The 20,957-nt window shown below is 38.1% G+C and overlaps 1 protein-coding gene across 1 annotated transcript in view; it reads right to left on the minus strand.

Annotated features, from left to right (window-relative positions):
- The window catches only part of LOC132379570 (inositol polyphosphate-5-phosphatase A), a 480,579-nt gene that overhangs the window by 303,457 nt on the left and 156,165 nt on the right, over window positions 1-20,957 (minus strand). Inside the window, exon 2 of the mRNA XM_059947633.1 lies at window positions 3,590-3,631. Coding sequence (XP_059803616.1) covers window positions 3,590-3,631 — 42 coding nt within the window. The remainder of the gene's footprint in view (window positions 1-3,589; window positions 3,632-20,957) is intronic.

Genomic DNA, 20,957 nt, shown 5'->3' on the forward strand with positions numbered 1-20,957 from the left:
TTGTAAAGCTCCCAAATGTTGTTTCAAATCTTGTTATAGCCAATTTCTCAATTTTTCTTATGAGAGAAGTGATTGAATCTTAGCACAATTCAGCAATTGTATCATGCATTGAAACTAATGAAATCCAATTCCTTAGTAAGTGCTGGTTGTGCTATGTGCTGTTGGTAATGTGTTTTGCACCTTGGCCCTGTAGGAAAGCTATTTTGTTTGGCTATACTTATGTATGGTTGAATGATAATTAAACTTGAACTTGAACTCTGTGCCTAGCAATCAACTACCCTTCAATACTGGTGGCAAAAAGACAGTGAAAGCTGGAAATACAAACTGCAGAAGCTCGAAGTGTGAATTGTAGAATTCAGTGTTGAATCTAGAGCACCTTCAGATTATTAGCAACACAAACTTTTAGATCTTATATTTCTAACAGTTCTTTTTCTGGCATTTTCAGATTATATTACACCTCCATGGGAATGATAACTGTTGTTTTTTATGATTCTCTGGTGATGGTATGTATTAACCTTCTTGCCCACTGCAACACCCCTACTGCCAAAAGAGGTCCACAGCTGATGCCATCTCCCTGGATCTACGGTCATCAATGGAGCACCTTGACAGTAAATGCACTTACAGTAGACTATTTCTTATTATCCACAATCAGACCCATTTCCAAACTCCTGGACTTAGGACTCATCACCTCCCTTTGCAACTGGATCCTTGACTTCCTAACAGATCACAATCAGTAAAGATCAAAAGAAACACCTCTGCCTTGGTTATCCTCACAAGGCTATATCCTCAGCCCCCTACTCTGCTCCTTATACACTTACAACTATGTGTTCAAAATATGCTCTGATTCCATCTACAAGTTTGCAGATGATATCGCCATGGTGGGCTTTATCTTAAATGACAATGAGTCAGAGTACAGGAAGGAGATAAGGGAGCCTCCTGACATGGTGTCATGACAACACCCTTTTGTTCAATGTCAGCAAAATAAGTGAGCTGGTCAGTGACTTCAGGTACATGCTCCTGTCTACATCAACAGTGCTGAGGTTGATGGGTTGACACATTCAAGTTCCTGCAAGTGAACATTAACAATAGTCTGCCCTGGTCTAATCACGTTGATGCCATGGGCAATAAAGCTCATCAGTGCCTCAGGTGGCTAACGAAATTCCTCGTGTCCTCTTTTACCCTCACCAATTTTTTTTGATGTACCACAGAAGGCATCCTATCAGCATGCAGATGGTTTGGTATAGCAACTGCTCTGCCCATGACTACTAGAAACTGTACAGAATAGTGGACCCAATTCAGCACATCACAGAAACTGGCATTATCCTCCTCCCCCATGGACTAAACCTACATTTCTCACTGACCCCACCTACACTGGACCTGCTCTCTTCTCTCATCTCCCATTAGGCAAAAGGTACAAATGTCTGAAAGCACCTACCACTAGGCTCAAAGACAGTTTCTAACCCCACTGTTACAAGACTATTGAACAGTTCCTTACTATGTTAAGAAAGACTTTTAACTTCACAATCTACATTGTTATGACCTATACCTTACTGTCTTCCTGCATTGCACATTTTCTGTTACTATAATACTTTACTGTGCATTGTTATTGTTTGCCTTTGAGCTACCTCAAGGCACTGTTGTAATAAATTGATCTACATGAACAGTAGGCAAGACAATTTTTTTCTTTATACCTCTGTATGTATGATAGTAACAAACCAATTTACCATTATAGCTTCTGCAGGCAATCACTTCTCCCTCCCAACCAAACACACTCCTATTCATTCATTCTCTCTGCCCCACTCCACTTTCATCATACATTAAAACTTTTAAAAACTGATTTGTCCTCACCTTGAATGAAAAATCACTGGCCTCAAATATTAACTCTGTTTCTCCCTCCACAGATGCTACTTTAGCAGTTGAAATAAAACCTGTGCTTTTTTGTTTTATTCCAGCTTTCCTACATCTGCAGTGCTTTACTTTCAGACAATGGCAAAGTTTCATCCCACTGTGGCTTTCTGTCTCAGTCTTCAAAACATTTCACCATCCAACCAAACCTATAGCTCTTATTAGCATGAAACAGTGATTAACATTCACAGAAAGGTTAAGATAAACATGACTTAATGTCTATTTTATCTTCGTTACTGGAACATTTAACCTGCTAGCTAAAATATATTTGCACCGAAAATTCTTTTAGAGAAATGTTGTATAATTTATTTTTCATTAAAACAAAAACAAGCCATATATGGCAGTTATTTCATCTGCTGTGTGGTGTAATAAAAAGGCTTCTTTATGTTGCTGGGTACATTATCCAGTGTATGAGATAAGATTCATCATACAGAATTAGGCAAGTGCTAACTTTAAAGCCAAATAAGGACTTGGCAGACTGCATTCACGATTTAAACTTCAACTGCTGTCGATAACACCCGCCAAGAATAACCCAAAAATCCAACACAGTTGAAAAAAAGTGATATTTTCTTTGTCATATCAACTTTGACATTACTCTCCAGTGGATTATTCCACTTTATCAGCAACTTTGGTATGTTTGTTATATTCTTCTCTCGGTAAGGTAAAGCTCCTCTATTTATACACATAGGGCATGCAATGTGTCAAGCTTGTCTGTTGAAAACAGCATGTACTCAGCATTGTTAATGTTGCATCTATTTATGTGTTCTGTTGTCCCTGATAACAACCACATACTCTTCCTTAAATTTCAATATACTAACTCAAACAACAAAATGTTTACACTTGAGTCATTGACTCTTTATAGTCAGTGGTCGAAAAGTCTCTCCTGGCACTGAATAAAATGTAGGACATAATGGCAGAACAAAGGAAATAAAAGTGTAACAATAGATCTCCAGGAAGATAAAGAACCTGTCCAAATGGATTGAGAAGTAAGTAAATCCATGAAACCCAGAGTATTTTCTATTTGAATTAATGCAGGATTTCAAACGTACGACTACTATAGTTTCTTAGCATCTTGCATGATCCATCCATTTTTGGTTAATCTCCACAGATACAGTGCAATGGAGTGATCAGTTTATCACCCAGTATGTCAAAGACAATCAGACAATAAATAGAGAAACTGGCTAAGACACTAGGGAACAAGTGTCTTACATGCAAGCCCAATTAAGTGCTTCAAAACAATGAACGTGTCAAATTAAGCACATCAATCTTCACTGGTAAATTCCAGGAGTGCTGGAATTAGCTGGGACACTAAACAGGTTTTGTCAGTCAGTGCATAATTATAAAAATAACAGAAGTTTTATGAAACAGAGGTGAACATTTCCAGCCAGGATTGCCCTTTTAGGAGTTTATTTCATCTTAATGACACGACAGTCAGTTTGAAACATAAAATCTGAATGTCAGTAATCCATAAAAAGAATTATCATTACCAGGCAATGGAATAGCAATATGACGAGTTCTTAGTTAAAACACATTTTCATCTCCTTTCAAAACATGTTATATTCAAATGATCAGACATGTCACCAATATTCTTCATAGCATTTCGCAGTGTTGTCTTCAATTTTCATTGATTTTGTTTGCAGTGAGAGGGGAAGAAGTCTCCAATACTTTTTACAAACATTCCTACCTGATAAAATTCCCGAAGCCAATTCTTCTGTAGGTTTTCAGGCTGTAAAACACAAAAGATGAAAGGAAAGTAAACAACCTGTCCGGAAAGTTGTACACTCACTGCCTTTTGAGGACTACATAAAAAAGGGTTCCGCATAAAGTTTTCATTTATTTTTGTTGGCTATAAACAAACTGAGAATGCTGATTACCAAAATGGAATTACACATCTTTAGGGCTGTACAGAACAAAATAGAAATCGCTTTATACTCTTGCTCGTGAAAATAACAAAAGATGTCAGTTTACAATTCCAAATACACTGCTGAGTTCCACAGAACTGAAGAGAACATTTGGAAATGAATGAATACTGCAGCATTTCTGGGTTTTACTTCAAAGAATTGACACCCAAAAGTATGGGTAGGAAGATGTGAACTTGGCTGAACAAGAAAGATTGCTGAAAATGGTAGTATCTCCCACTCAAGGTGTATCAAAATTACAGCCTATGCTGAGAAAATTACAGTATTACATATCACAGTCCCTAACATTGCACATTGATGACAGAAGCTTTTGACTGGTATTGAAGTGGTTACAGCAGTTGCTAATTAAGCTATCTAAAACATATTAAACCTCTAAAATTTTGTGCACTATTTTTAAACAGACTATTTTTCATCTGGGCATATCCAGCATTTTAAACTTGTCTTTAAGACATTGTTATTTCACTGAACCTCTTGATATTGTAACCGGATCTTAAGTTTAGCAATGGCGGTATCGAGTCTGGAATCATACAAAAGGAAAATAGAAGGGGAAAAAAGTAATCTGTCAACCAAACAGCAAATGCTAGAAAAATGCAGGCAGCCAATCAGAACTGGGAAGTAAGATGATTTTTACCATTAAGGATAACCACCGAAAATGCCATGACCTGCTGACTGACACACTGACAACTACAATTGTCATTGACTCCTTGGTCTTCCTTTTATCTTAATCTTAACCAATTATAGTATTATTGATGCACCATCAATAACTCACACTGAGACGTAAGGCGAGATATCGGCTTTTATTGACTGGAAGAAGGAACCAGGTTTGAGTGTCTATCATACAATGTCCTGGAGACTGAGGCCGAGCGTCAGGCCTCAGACCTCCTTTATACAGGGGCCTGTGGGAGGAGCCACAGGAGCAGTCAGCAGGGGCGTGTCCCGTCAGGCACATAGTTCACCACAATTATTAAATGTTATTAATCCATATTGTACAATGGCAGAACCCCAGAAATGTGCCATTTGGGCATAATGTCTTCAGTATGAGGAGGAGGAGAATGAACAGACAGCTGTCATATAATCTAGGAAAAACATGTTTTTGCAAATGTGTGAATGCAAATTCCCCACATGAATCCATTTCAAATCTAATTAGGTCATATTAAAGAGGTTGTCAGTAAACGGTTGAGGAACTCTCTTGTTCCCAGTTTAAGACTCATCATGATTCATTCTTGATGCAAACTATACTTGACCTCAATTCAGTGGGAAAAAGCATATGGAAATAATAAAATTGGGTGATTCTGCACTTTGCAAATCCATTGCACAAAGGATTACCTGCAATTTTGCCAACTTATATTTACACATACAGAAATGTGTAAAAATCTTAGGCACATGTATAAAACTCGAGTGCCAAAAACTTTTGCTCAGTACCATAGTAATTTTATGCATTGCACTGTACTGCTGAAAAAAAAGCAAATTTTATGACATATGTGAGTGATGATTAACCTGATTCTGATTTTGATCCCTATTGTAGACAGAGAGTGGGAAGGGGGCAAGGAGAAGGGAATCATGGGTGGGAATAGGCGAAGGGAGAGGGGAGGGAGTGGGAAGCACCAGAGAAACACTCTGTAGTGGTCTCTCAGGGCTGTGTGTGTCTGCACCCATGCCACCCCACCCCACCCCACCCCTGACACTCCTTCTCTGCCACCTGTCCCACATCCCTCCTGTGGTGCTCCACCTCACCATTCCCAACATCCTTTGCTCCCACCGGATTTACAAACTCGCTCTCCGCTCCACGTTGACAAACACAATACTGTGCAAAAGCCTCAGACACTCCAGCTTCATAGACGTTTTGCATTGCGCTGTACAAACACAAAAATCCTGCAGATGTCACACACCTGAAAATGCTGGAAACATTCTCCAGTCATATCATCGGCGGTGGGAGAAACAATTCACTATTTCAGTTTTATGGCATTACATCACAGTTGGAAAAGTTCAATGGATCTTATCTACTGTCATCTTTTTCTGAGAATTTTCAAAGTTCATTGACATAAAATATCAACCCTGGGTTGATATTTTATACTCCTGATGAAGGGTTTCGGCCTGAAACGTCGTCACTACCTCCTCCCATAGATGCTATCTGGCCTGCTGAGTTCTGCCAGCATTTTGTGTTTTTATTTATTTCCAGTATCTGCAGATTTACTCGTGTCAACCCTGGGTCACTCATCTCAGCTGCCGTCTGATCTTCTGAATAGTTTCTGCATTTTCTAATTCTTCCCTCAAGCCAATGATTGGTGAGGCCCCAGTCTTACACTTATACCTGTGAAATGTCCTCAGCTTAACAAACACTAATAAACAACACATTAACACTGCATGGTTGTGAGATGGGTATACTGAGCACTAAACCAAAATGATGATGGTTCTCTGAGGCCATTGAGAGCTCCTCCGCATCTCCTGCTATGATCCAGTTGCACTATTTGATCTTATGTTAATCAGAAGGCAAGCCATGAATTAAAAGAACAAATCAAATATTAAATGTGGACTTCACAAGCTTTTCTACTTTTTTGACATGTTCTCACAGTACCTGGGCAGAATGATTTCCAAGCAGGGGAAGAGACAGAGGGGTTGATTAATGAGAAAGTTAATCAGAACAATTGCTACCTTTTTTACGACAATTGTCTGTGCATATCTTTGTCTATGCCCATCTATATATGTGCGCTCCACTGTTACTAAAGGCATTGCTAATTGAGGTTCTCCAATAAGAATATTATTCAAGACTAGCATAGTTCCTTAGAATAAAATATAACTGACATCGTAGTACTCCAGCTTCCATAAGTCCACCTCGGCAGAATTTTGTACCAGTACTAAAGAGAGAAAACAATAAAGTTGGCAGTTTCAGTGTACTTTGAACTAATGTTTGGTTCATTAGAAGTTAAGAATTGCTCACAAATGTACAAATAGCTATTTCCGAATACTCCCATCAGCCATAAAGAAAGGCATAAAATCCATAGAGAAACATCATTAAAATATGTGCATGTTCCAAATTTCAATTATTTTCAGAGGGAGAGCTGAATTTACCTATATATATTTTAAAAAACATATGCCTACTGCAATCTAATGAGGCAGGTTTTCTTTTAAAAGCCTTTAGCTTTGTCCGCACAGCAGTGACCTATTTTCCGACCATTCCCCTGTCAAAGCTGTAATAACCATAGTTAAAATGCATCTAATTAGAAATGCTACTATTACAATAGGAAATCATTTCCTGAGTAATTATTCAATATTTACATTAAATATTTAATACCCACAGGGATCCTACAGTAACATATGAATTTGTACAGTTTCTGTGAATCCATGATTTTGTGGGAAATTTCAGAAGTGACCAAACGTTGATCTTTACTGACTATATTTTGCCTCTGCCACTCACAAGCCCAACCACTTCACCCAAACACCATTTTCGAAGGAGAATAATGAACAACTGCTGACCTACTAATGTTTTCTCCACAAGCCACTAAGTTATAAGGGGGCGAACATAATAAATGGGCACAGGAGAAGGAAATTGGCCATTTGAACCTTCTCTGCCATTCATCAAAATGATGGCTGATCTTTCGCCTCAGCTGATCCCTGCTTTGATGAAGTTGAGGACCCCTTCTGTATCTGCTAGAGAATCAAAATCAGAATCAAGTTTATTATCACTGACAAAGGTCATGAAATTTGTTGCTTTGCGTCCTCAGTGCAGTACAATACATTAGAAAGTTACTATAAGTTACAATATGAAATACAAAAAATAAGTAATACAAAATAAAAACAAAATAGAGATGTAGCTTCATGTGCTGTTCAAAGTTCTGACGGTGCAGGAGAAAAAGCTGTTCCTAAATTGCTGAGTGCGTGAGTTTAGGATGTATCTCCTCCCTGATGAGAAGAGGACATGCCCTATATGGTGAAGGTCCTTAATAATGGATGCCAAACTTCTTGATGTACCAGCTTTTGAAGATGTGCTTGATGCTGGGGAGTTTAGTGCCCATGGTTGAGTTTACAACCTTTTTGCAATTTTTGGCAATCATTGGTATCTCGATACCTGATGCTGGTTTGTGTCTGCCCATTATATTCACAGGACACGCACTCATCCACACGTTGCGATGAAATTGGTAATACCCATGGCACATTCATACATATCTGAAATGAATCCCTGAACATGGTCCAGTCCACCAAGTCAAAGCAATTTTATAAACTAATTTCTGCCTCAATTGGCCATCGCTTTCAGTCCTCACCACGGGCGTGCAGTCCTCAATTATTTTCTTATTGACTTTCCTTGGAGTGTGAAATTGGAGTGAAGTTGCAGCCACAGTATAGAGAAACATGGAAGCCAATTCATGCCCTCAAGGTCCCATAAACAGTGATATGATAATATCCAGATAAACTTTTTGATAATTGACAATCAAAGATCTATTCTGCTGAAGTGTCTTCGACTTGAACTGTTAAATCTGTTTATTTTTGCTCAGATGCCACCTGAGCTGCCCAGTGTTTCCAGTATTTTCTGCTACTTTATCAGTTTTAATGATCTCAGCTGAGAAATAAATATTGGGAATCTGGGAAGTTATTTGAAAAAGATGGATTTTCAATGGATTTTCCAAGCAATGACACTCCAACAATTTTGATTTTCTAAATCAAGGTGCCAATCTGGAATTGGGTCTTGAACTGCAACTTCTTGGCATAATGTTAGTAACAGGACAATTAGTGACATCTGGAATGAAGAATGTAATCACTAAATGTCTTAGGAAGAGTAATAGGGCTAAGCAAAGTCAATCATGGAAATTCATGTTTAACTAATCTATGGGTGGCTTTCAAGGACACAGTGGGTAGAAGAGGTAAGGGGGAACCATTAGATGGGGTTTATATATGGTTTATAATGGGAACCAGTAGATGTGGACTATTCACATATTCTTTAATTATGGCTGTCTGCCCATGCAAGTGACGTACAAATGGGACATTGTGGTTGGTTTTTAAATCTCTGAGTGTCTTAAGGACAGGCAACTGTGATGAAGGAATATGCGGACAGATCAGATGTTTCATTACTGGTAAAATGAAATTAAAACTCTGCTTCTAAAGTACAAACTTATATTTTACTATCTTGCCTAAATCCCTTAGCACTTGATGTCCAGCACTTGATGAGAATAAATGTCCACAAATTATTATATATTGTACTCTATTTCCTAAGCAGTGAACCCCTGACCAATGTCAATACCTTTCTGGTCAACCTACCACCCTACATGTTTTTTCAAATTTTGAAATATTCAAATTCTACTATCTGGCTCATAACAAGTTCTATTCACCAATTTTAATTTAAGAACAGCTACTTATTTCTAACCTCCTCCAGCTGGCACTCACTCAGACTGGATCTCATGTATTTTCTCAATCTGGCCAACTCTACATCTGGCAGTGATGCCGTCAGCAAACTCACCTTAATGTTCTGGAGTTCCCTCCCTAAACTTCTCGGGTGTTCTCTAAAACCTTGCTCTACCATTCTCTCACCAGCTCTAACATGAAGCTCATTGTCATATGTCCTTCAATTAAAACTCATGTGGCATGACACTGCATTGAATATATTTTTTTATTATTATTTTATTATATTTTTAATATATTATAAACCATATATAAACCACATCTAATGGTTTCCCCTTACCTTTTCTACCCACTGTGTCCTTAAAAACCACCAATAATAGGGTGGGAGAATGGCAAACAAAAATTTAAATAAACTTAAGAAGTAAAGCCTCACCAAACTGGCAAAGCTTGGAATAATAAATACCATTATGTACCAAATGAGGCTAAATCGTTATTCATGTAACACACACTTCGCCTAGGGGCTTGACTTCAGCGATGATAAACGCCTGCCCGGCCAAACTTAATAAATCTTGTTTGGGTAGACGCTGCACAATGTGTCTCCTGTTAATAATCAGTCCCCCGAAATAACAAACATACACAATATGTGATTAAATGATTAAGCTTTATAACTCTGACTATGTGGTTCGTAGAGAAATAGAATATAAAAGATAAAGGGTGCCAGTCTTATTAAACAGTCTGTGCACAATCGTTGGAGCTCACTCAGTAGTTTTCCTTTCACCATTCGATCTCCTCTGAGCGTCACCAACCTTCGGACCCCCGCTTGGAGTCCACTCCATCTGCTGGCCTACTGAATCTCTCTATTCACGTCTTCTCTCTTCATCCCTCTCTCCCCCTTTCTGGCAAAAGCCCCCAAAACCAACAGCTTCCTGTATCACCAGACAGGGTACCAGAAACCTGACTGGCTAACATGCATAATTATCTCCAGCCATAACCCAAACATTTCTGCTACAGAGAAACCATTACCTCAGCAGTTAACATTACAGAAAAGCCATTACATTAGCCTTAGCAGTGAAACATTACAAAGAACATTACATTCATTTTTAACAATGCAAACTGTTTGCTACAATATCCTATTTACATCTGAACTACATTCAGATAAAATATCCTCAACGATGAATTGCAATCTCCAGATGATGCAGCCTGCAGAAGGATTCAATTCTACATAGCAAGAAGTAGTTGTGCAAATATTTTTTGAACTACTTCAGCTTTGCACTATGATCTTTACACTATTCTTTATCTTTGCAGTTGTTTCTTTTGTTGCATTTATTATTGCTGTGTATACTGTTTACTATGTGAGCTTCACACAGGCAAGGAATTTCATTGCACCCTGGTGTATTCAACAATAAACTAATCTAATCTAGAATTTTATCATCCATTTGGAGGGTGGTACAATGGTTGTGCTGCAGACTTATAGCTCCTCCTATGATAAACATAAGAGAAGATGGCTACAGAGCACAAACCACTCAAGATTATTTCATAAAGCATTTCTAAATAATATGTAACTCATGATTTTGGATCAAGAAGATGATGGGTAGCTTTACACAAGGAAATCTGCAGATCCTGGAAATTCAAGCAACACACACACAAACTGCTAGTGGAATGCAGCAGGCATGACGAAAGGTCTCGGCTTGAAACGTCGACTATACTTCTTCCTATAGGTGCTGCCTGGCCTGCTGCGTTCCACCAGCATTTTGTGTGTGTTGCATGGGAAGCTTTATATTTTTCTCTGCAAAATTCACAATCTGTATTTTTTGCTTTCTATGTCTGTGGTAACCAAATCATGTTAAGCCGAGCAGTTAATGTGAACAATTGCACGTCCATAAAAGGTTCTGTTTATGTTACTGCTATAGTAACAAAGCTTCATGGTTTATTTAGGTTGCAAATAACAGGTTGAAGCTCCCCATGTCAAGAATATCCTTCTGTTTATCTAAAAATAACAGAGCTCTCAAAGTTATCAAGATGGATGAAATACAAAGAGCTGTGTTGTTAAGGGTCCTCACTTGTAGGTTAAGCTTTGCAAATTGTTTTTTTTTTGCAGGAACGTTTGCATTTTCATGCTATTAAGAAGAATTTATTGTGAGAAATATATCCAGTATATAGTCTGGCATCCATATAGATCTGTTTTTCTTGAAGGTACCTTCATGCTGAAGCATGCAAGGGCCAGCTTAACCCAAATATTACTTACACTGACTGTACTCGCTCCACCCCGACATGATGCAAAAAACTGTTGAGGTTTTAAATGTTCACAAGGAATATGTCAGCATTTACTTTTAACAGAAAAGTCCCACTTATTGTATAAAGCTTTCAATTTAATAGTATCCGTAATATCCATGCTACACACAAATGTGAAGATGCTCAAGGACAGAGATATGGGATTCTTCCAGAGCTTCTCACACATTGCTTGGTAAGGTAAGCAAAACAACCTATTTTACAGTTACAGAATTGATTTCACACCACCAACCTGTTACCCAATTACAAGAATTTCCTACTTGAAACCACAATTACAGCCATTTAAAATATTCATGTTTAAAACTAACTGTAGCTTAGATTGACCCAACAATTAAAGCCAACAATTTGTGTTGCTATCAATTTCACAGATGCTGGTTTTAACATCTTCAGATGTTTTTAAGCAAACACAGAAGTTATTTTATATGAAATTCAATTTCTCTACTGTGATCAGATTTTAGCTCTTATATTTAAAAAAAACAAATTAGCTTGCTTGTGGTCACCTGTGGCTCCAAGGCAGTTTATAAACTGGCATTGAGGAATGAGAAAAAAACAGTACCAGAATTTCACTCTTGTGAATATTTATTCAAAAGGGAATAAAATACTTTTATTTTATTAACAGTGCCCCCTTTTATTGACTATTTATAAAGGTGGGAAATTGCAGACCCAATACCATATGTTTAAACAAATTTTTGGCTGCCTTTCCCTCTTCTCGTTCCGTGACTACACCAGTTTTCCTCTGAAATGATTTGGAGCATTTCTTTCATGCTAAAACTGCAGTAGTATTGAATTACATTCCTTTGTTGCGCATTCTAAATATGCTGTATATTCTTGTTCCTCCCTTTCACTATGTCAAAACATGCTGTATTAATTAACAGAATTCCATGCCTTCAATCATTTTTGGACATTTGTATGCCTTGTTCTTTGCAACGTTAAACTATTAAAACTCAAGGTTATCACCATCACTCGACTTCAATTGTTCTATTTTATTCGGATTATTTTGCCCACACCAGAGCCAAGTTTCATTAAATTGCTGGCAAAATGTCAAAACTGATTAATTATAAAATTCAATAATACAGATAATTTCTAATTGCCTGACATGAAAACTCACACTACCTGGCAGTTTAAACTTGATAAAAAAACAAACTGAAATTTAATTTTAAAGAAGTCTCTTGTGTAAAATCTAGCTCAGAATTCAGATTACGATTGTGCCAAACAACCTTAAGGCCAATTTCCATTTGAGGGATAAGCATGTAATGACAACTTAGATAATGACGTAGTTATAAGACTCTTATGAAAATAACCTGTCATTATTTTCCACTCAACTGCCAGAACCTTTACTTCTGTGCAGCTTCAGCATTTTATTTGTTATCTTGTTAAGTTTTAGGTCCACCAGCTGCATAGTTTGTATTTATAAGAATAAATGTTGAAATATACAGACTGACATACCAAGATGTAACAGACCTGCCCATAGTCTTTATCATCCCTACAGCTGGAAGCTGCTTTCCCTTTCTAGTGATTCATTTCATACACACAAGTGTTTGAATTTGTTTCCTTCATCTAGTTTAAAATGATTATTGTTCAAACTGATCAAGTTGATGGCTCTTCTCACTCAGCTGAGCCAATGGTATTAACACAGCCAAGTTGTTCATTCAAGTTATATATCACTGTAACAGATAGACAATGAGCAGGAACCAAGAATGTAAAAGTTGTACGGTAATACAATGTGCATTCTGCTCTCTACTTTCATGCAATTCACCATGGTGACCACTTTCCTGATCAGAAATGCAATTAGCCAGGTTTGGCTGTACATGCTTGAATCTGGATGAATGCTGCAGAGTTGTAAACTTAGTCAGCTCCATCATGGGCACTAGCCTCCATAGGTAATCCAGGACATCTTCAAGGAGCGATGCCTCACACTGGACATGCCCTTTTCTCATTGCTACCATCAGGAAGGAAGTACACAAGCATGAAGGCACATACTCAATGATTCAGGAACAGCCTTTCCCTCAAGCATCCGATTTCTGAATAGACACTGAACCCACGAACACCTCATCACTACTTTTTCTATTTTTGCACTACTTATTTAACTATTTAATACATATATGCTTAGTGTAATTCACAAGTTTTTTCTATTATTCTTATGTATTGCATTGAACTGTTGCTGCAAAGTTAAAATATGCCGGTGATATTAAACCTGATTCTGATTCAGAACTCATTAGCCCCGTGAACAACAGTAAGCTGATGAGTTCATCTGAATTCAAATAGATCAAATACTGATGCTCATAGCAACTGTGCACAGCAACTGTCATCAGTTTTCTGGGGGTATCAAATCTGGGATGATTATGTTAGAACTGATTCACTGGGGTTAACAATATAAGGGGAATGTACTTCTACTTTAAGTAATTAGGTTCTATTTTCTCTTGGTGTGTTAAGATTCGGAAGAGCTTTTAGTAACAATTCCCACAATTCCTCAATAGAAAAGGTGAGCTGACTCTGTGACTCTGTCAGGCTCCAAAATAATCCCAGTTTAATAAAAAGAAATTCAGAAATAGTGAAATTTCTTTTTCTCTGCAGGAGTACAAGCAAGCTTAATGGAATCTTACAAAAAGAAATGTCATACTTATTGTGACAGCTATTTCCATCTGGTTTCCTGATTACTCAGTGAATTGCAGTATTCTTCATCATAAGTAAAAATGACAAGCTCATCTCTTATGATTATCAATTACAATTGGGCCTATGTACTGATAAGGTCACCTCCAATGAATGACAAAAATTTGTTTGGGCAGATTTATTTTCTATCAGCATAATTGGCTAACACTGAGGCAGAAGCAGAATTTCCGAACTTAAAGTTTAATCGTGCATGATGCCACTGAGGGAGTTGGAGAATATCAGCACTGAAGAAAGAGCACGCACCAAATGTTTTACCCTGCATTAGCATTGTATAAGGTGAAAATGAGGTATCATATACAGGAAGAGTTTTGAGGACTATCCGTTCATTTCTATGACACTGCTATTTGTATACCCTAAATTTTCAAAGGTCCATTAACAACGCCTCCAACTGCCTTACTCCAGAATGCTCTTCCTCATAAAAGTCCTTCTACCTTTCATTTCTCCTTTATAGCAGTCCTTCAAATTTGTCACTTTTGCCAGTTTTGGCTCCCCTTCTGCAGCTCTGCGCCAAATTCTGCTTTTTATTCCAGTGAGGGTTTTGGAAGAGCTGGCAACACATCTAACTTACTGTATTAAAGGAACCACACAAATTCAAGTATTCTAGTGGAACACACTTGCCATTTCCAACTAGATCATGGCAACTTTCTTTTTTCTCACACGAGCTTTTTGATTCCACCTCATCTTATGCAAATTTATGTTGAATGATTGCATAGGTACATATTCACAGGAAATAATACGTGATTGCTAAATGCCTTACATACCAGAAAATATGCCCATATCATTATCCTAGACCAAACTGAAATGTAGATCCCAGAGATAAAAATGTATAACCACACTGAGTAATTGGCATTCAAAGTGGTAACTGATTCACTGATAGTCATAAGGTGTTAAATGCAAACAACTTAGTTCAAACAGAATCAAATATTATTTCAAGACAAAAAGTCTGTAATGCATAGATATTTATCTTATAACAACAAGAATTGTTCTTATTTTAACCACAACAAGAAAATGCTGATCATAATGCGGTTATAGAGAATTTTGAGAGGAATAAATAAATGAATGCTGTAAATTAGACCATGGTTAATGAAAACCTCATAACAAGGTAAAACAAATATTGTAAATGAAACTTGCCCATTGTTACATCTTTTAAAAGTTTGCAAGTTTTATGTAATGGTGTTTTAGCACTCACTTTGATCCACAGGCTATTGCTTCAGGAAGAAGTAGTGGTCAGCACCTGTAGATGCATCTCATAGCACAGAATATTTCTGCTCAATTGATTTCAGATACCTCATTCAAGGCCTCTCTCCTTCGCCCTATCCAATTAGCATGAGGTTTGCATTTACAAGAGAAACCTGATTTAAAAGTAAACACCAATCATAACTTACAAGAGAAAATCTGCAGGATGCTGGAGGAACTCAGCCGACCAGGCAGCATCTCTGGAAAAGAGTAAACAGTCCACGTTTCGGGCTGAGCCCCTTCATCGGGACTGGAGGAAGGAGATTACAAGTCAGAGTAAGAAGGTGGGGAGGGGGGGGTGGAAGAGGTACAAGGTGGTAGGCCGTGGTAGCAGGTCTGGGTGAGCACATGGTCACAGAGTTGGAGGGCAGCAGAGATCACACAGAGGAGGAGCAGTGAGACAGGGTTTCACTTAACTCCTGTCAGAGAAAAGCTTCAAACTTCTTCCGGTTAGGCACCTCTGGAGATGCAAGTTACAGACTCCAACCTTAAAATGAAAATGTCCACCTATTGCACTGAGTGCACAAGTGCCAGACTCAGCGTAGCTGCATGTCCCATTAACCAGCAGCATACAGAGACATACAGAAGTCTGGGCACCCCCGGTCAAAATTTCTGTTACTGTGAATAGCTAAGCAAGCAAAAGATGACTTGATTTCCAAAAGACATGAAGTTAAAGATGGCACATTTCTTTTAATATTTTAAGTAAGATTACTTTTTATTTTCATCTTTTACAGTTTCAAAATAACAAACAAGGAAAAGGGCCCGAAGCAAAAGTTTGGGCACCCTGCATGGTCAGTACTTAGTAACAACACCTTTGGCAAGTACACAGCTTGTAAATGCTTTCTGCAGCCAGCTAAGAGTCTTTCAATTCTTGTTTGCGGGATTTTCACCCATTCTTCCTTGCAAAAGGGTTCTAGTTCTCTGAGATTCTTGGGCCGTCTTGCATGCACTGCTCTTTTGAGGACTATCCACAGATTTTTGATGATGTTTAGGTCAGCGGACTGTGGGGGCCATGGCAAAACCTCCAGCTTGCGCCTCTTGAAGTAGTCCATTGTGGATTTTGAAGTGTGTTTAGGATCATTATCCTGTTGTAGAAGCCATCCTCTTTTCATGTTTGATGTTTGCTTCCAGAATTTGCTGGTATTTAATTGAATTCATTCTTTCCTCTACTAGTGAAATGTTCCCCATGCCACTGGCTGAAACACAAGCCCAAAGAATGAACAATCCACCCTCGTTTCATGAAATTCTGCACCCTTTTTTCTCCAAACTTACCTTTGCTCATTGTGGCCAAAAAGTTCTATTTTAAATTCATCGGTTAACAGGACTTGTTTCCAAAATGAATCAGGATTGTTTAGATATTCCTTTGCAAACTTCTGATGCTGAATTTTCTGGTGAGAACGCAGGAAAGGTTTTCTTCTGATGACTCTTCCATGAAGGTCATATTTGTGCAGGTGTCGCTGCACAGTAGAACAGTTCACCACCACTCCAGAATCTGCTAAATCTTCCTGAAAGTCTTTTGCAGTCAAACGGGGGTTTAGATTTGCCTTTCCAACAATACTACGAGCAGTTCTCTGGAAAGTTTTCTTGGTCTTCCAGACCTCAACTTGACCTCCACCGTTCCTGTTAACTGCCATTTCATAATTACATTACAAACTGAGGAAACAGCTACCTGAAAACGCTTTGCTATCTTCTTATAGCCTTCTCCTGCTTTGTGGGCATCATAAAGCCTATGGCTGCTGATTGTTGGGACAAGGTTTGAGGAATCAGGGTATTTATAAAGCTTTGAAATTTACATCACCTGGCCTTTCCTAATGACGACTGTGAACAAGCCATAGCTCTAACAAGCTAATTAAGGTCTGAGACCTTGGTAAAAGTTATCTAAGAGCTCAAATGGTGCTCCTTTCCTTTTCTCACTCTAAAATTGTACAAAACAAAAATAATACACTAATCTTGCTTAAAATGCTGAAAAGAATGTTTCATCTTTAACTTTATGACTTTTGGAGATCAGTTCATCTTCTACTCACTTCACAGTAACAGAAATTTTGACTGGGGTGCCCAAACTTTTGCATGCTACTGTATGTAGTCGAAAGCCAGCCAGTGATGTAATGGCATCTGCGCCTGACTGCAGGTTCAAATCCGGCCTGATCCTTGCACGCTTTCCATCAGTGATGGGCTGAGCGTCAAGCCAACAACTCGGCCTTGAAAAAAAAGATAAGTGCTAAAGAAACGGCAAGGTTGCCACCCAACAGTCCACAAGGTGAGGAGAGGAACCACACATATTCAGGCGAAGAGATTATTCTGTAAGCATCTTCAGCATATAGTTCACTGTAATTTCCTAACTTGAAGTACAGAATCTATAGCATTACAGCCTTTCAGTTGTAAGTGGAGATATTTAGTGAATAGATAACTTCAATAATCTTCAAAGGATCAGAAATACACATCAATGATTTCAGTAAGGAAATATGATTGTTAATATGTTTGCAGATCAGGATCTTGAAAAAGAAAGGCAGAATAATGGACTATTAAAGTCATGGCACACAAGCCTTCTGTCTTGCTTCCAACCTCCCAGTTTCAGTGCTACAGACCTTGTTCTGTAGCGATATACAACATCTAAAACTTACTTTATTTGGTAGGAATTGGGCAAGTTACCAACCCTGGCCTTCCTAGTTCAGAATAGTAGCAGTAGATGGCTACACAAAGGGTACTGCCCATGCTTCTCATCTAGCAATTGGCAAGCAAATCATAACCCCAAGAAATTTATCCTTGGTTAGAAGCATTAATGTACTATGTAATCACACTGTATGCTACCAACCAGGGGTTGATTTCTAAGCATATACATGGAATGCTAAATAAAGCACAAACACTGTGCTTGCCTTTAACCAAGCACCTGATGCATTACCATGAAAGTCTGTAACTACTTTGACTGGAAAATACCTCAGAGAAAGTGAGGTTAGATACCCCAGACAATCACTTCCCTTTTTTTACTGATTCCAAAAATGTTTCATATTTATCTCTTAAATTATAAGTAATTTTTTCTAATGGAATACAACCATAGATTTCTTTCTTCCAAGAATCTATACTTAAATGTGTATCCGATTTCCAAGTAACTGCCCTTATTTACAAAAGACAGGATTAAATATATAGATGCTTTTAAGATGAAACAATTGGTTATTAGGGGAAAGAAATAAATATACATATTAAAATTATTACGAACTCCATGGAGCATGTGGAGATCTTCCAACCACCAGGCATTCTTTCTTTCTTTCTTTCTTTCTTTCTTTCTTTCTTTTTTTTCTCTATGGGGCAGTTAGGGGGGAGGGGTTAAGGGGAGGGGGTATGGGTTATATACATTGTTTTTTCATACTTTGTAATCATTTAAAAATGCAATAAAAAATTATTAAAAAAAAAGAAGACTGATTCCAATCACAATGCCCAACCGTGGTCCAGTCCAACCTAGTTCCTCACAGAGATCTCCTGCAACCCACACATTTCTCCGCCTCCTTCACAATTGTAGAATGAACAGAGGGAAATCCTTTGTGCTTGTGGATTTACAAGACATATCCTGGGGCACATATGGCCAAAATAGATTTGTGCCTATTAGTGCAAATTAGTAAGTTGCGAGCATGCGCAGCAGGGACAAAAGAATCCACTGCTTTTGTACTACCTACTCAATACATCCTTCCCAAACAGGAAATTTCCCAGCCATATTCATTACCCTAAAAACATCAGGTATAAAAGAAAATTCACTTTTATACAAAAACAGTGAGTCATGGGTGTTGGCGGTGCTTTTTTCATGTAAAAAGTGAAATATGAACAAATTGCCATGTCTCTAAGTAGCTGATTACCACACTGTGAGTGAACAAAGCAACAAGTGAAGCAGGCACATTCAGACTGCAGGAGTCAAGCAGGCAGCAAGGAGAGTTCCAGCAGGAAAAGGACTTATGAACTGATTTATTTTTACTCCCCGGTTGGTCATTCCATGCACCGACTGAAAAGCTCATCTTCAATCAGATGATCTGCACAGAAGGAGGAGAGAATTGTAAATTGAACAGAAAGGAGTACAAACCGATTTATATTATGACATTGGTGCTAGCTGCCGGAGAAATCATTCTGATCTGAGACCATGCTGGGAAAAGGAAGCCAGTGTTCTGAATCCACAGTTACACTTCAACTTCACCATGCAGGGTAAACACTTCCTCACAGACAGTTACAGCAAGAATAAAGAATGAAGCAGCAACGGTTTGTCTTAATAGAACTGCCCTTCTCCATCCCAGTCAGCCAAAGAAGTCTGCTTACTTCCACTGGCTTTTTCATTGTACACGTCAGAATCCACCAATCTGGAGTGTATAAGCCCAGAAGGGAGGCTAAGAGTTATTTGAATTAGATAGAGCTCTTAAAGATAGTGGAGTCAAGGGATATGGGGAGAGGGCAAGAATGGGGTACTGATTGTGGATGATCAGCCATGATCACATTGAATGGCAGTAAAGGGCCGAATGGCCTACTCCAGCACCTATTGTCTGTTGTCTATAATATCAAAATATTCTCAGTAGTAATGCAGTCATTTGAAAGGGAGGGATAATTAATGCATACTGAAGAAGCATGAAATAAAACAGATTATATGTCCAACTGGACTGTGATTCTGGGAATACAGCCTCATTGTGTTTTCACTTCCTTACATGGCAACAATTCTGGACAACAGTACAGATAACAGTACTTTTGCAATATAGTTACTATAATGATATAAGGGAAAAGAACAAATGTTTTTTTATTCTGCAATGTCAATGTTATTAGTGAAGTAATCCTGAGATGTTATTAGTGAAGTCATCCTGAGAAACGTTGCTGATTTTCCTCAAAATAGTTCATTGATATTTAGCTCACAGAACACCGTCCAAAAAATGGTAGTTCTAACAGTGCAGCATGTTTTGACTAAAACACCAAAGAATCAGACTAGTGAACATGCCCCACTCTTTGGATGAGGCTTGAAGCCAAAGCCATCATTGGTTCTATTATGGTCCTTGAATTTACTGAGTATGCCCTCATGAAAATACATCTCAGAGTTGCATATGGTGACATGTATGGACTTTGATAATAAGTTTACTTCAAACTACCGTAAAAGCAAGAGACATTATGCCGAAGTCGAGAGCTGCCAGATGATACAATAGTTATTATCTAATTCATTGTTTAAAAAATTAGTTTGTCCCCTATGTATATTACACTTCAGTAGTGGTAGGGCACTGACTATTCAAGGATGAAATGCTAATCTTGTCTTGCATAAAGGCCTACTATCCCCAATGGATGAGACGTTCTAATTCTGTGTACTATTGCCTTAAAACTCAATAGGATGAAGTGAGTCAGTCATACAGCACAGACCCAAGAGTTCAATAAGGTATAAAATTAGAACCAAGAATATTAACTTGATGACAGAAGATTACACAAGAGCTTGTCTGATTTCTCAGCTAGGGTTGGGCCTTGGCAAAGAACATCAAAGGTAACAAAGGAAATGTTCTTATGGAAGAAGAAAGAAGTTTTAAAAATGACAGAAATAAAATCATTCGTTGACCAAAACAACCAGAACAAATATTTCCAATTATTTGACAGAGAGTATCA

Source organism: Hypanus sabinus, chromosome 22 (genome assembly GCF_030144855.1).
Source record: "Hypanus sabinus isolate sHypSab1 chromosome 22, sHypSab1.hap1, whole genome shotgun sequence".
Lineage (NCBI taxonomy): Eukaryota > Metazoa > Chordata > Chondrichthyes > Myliobatiformes > Dasyatidae > Hypanus > Hypanus sabinus.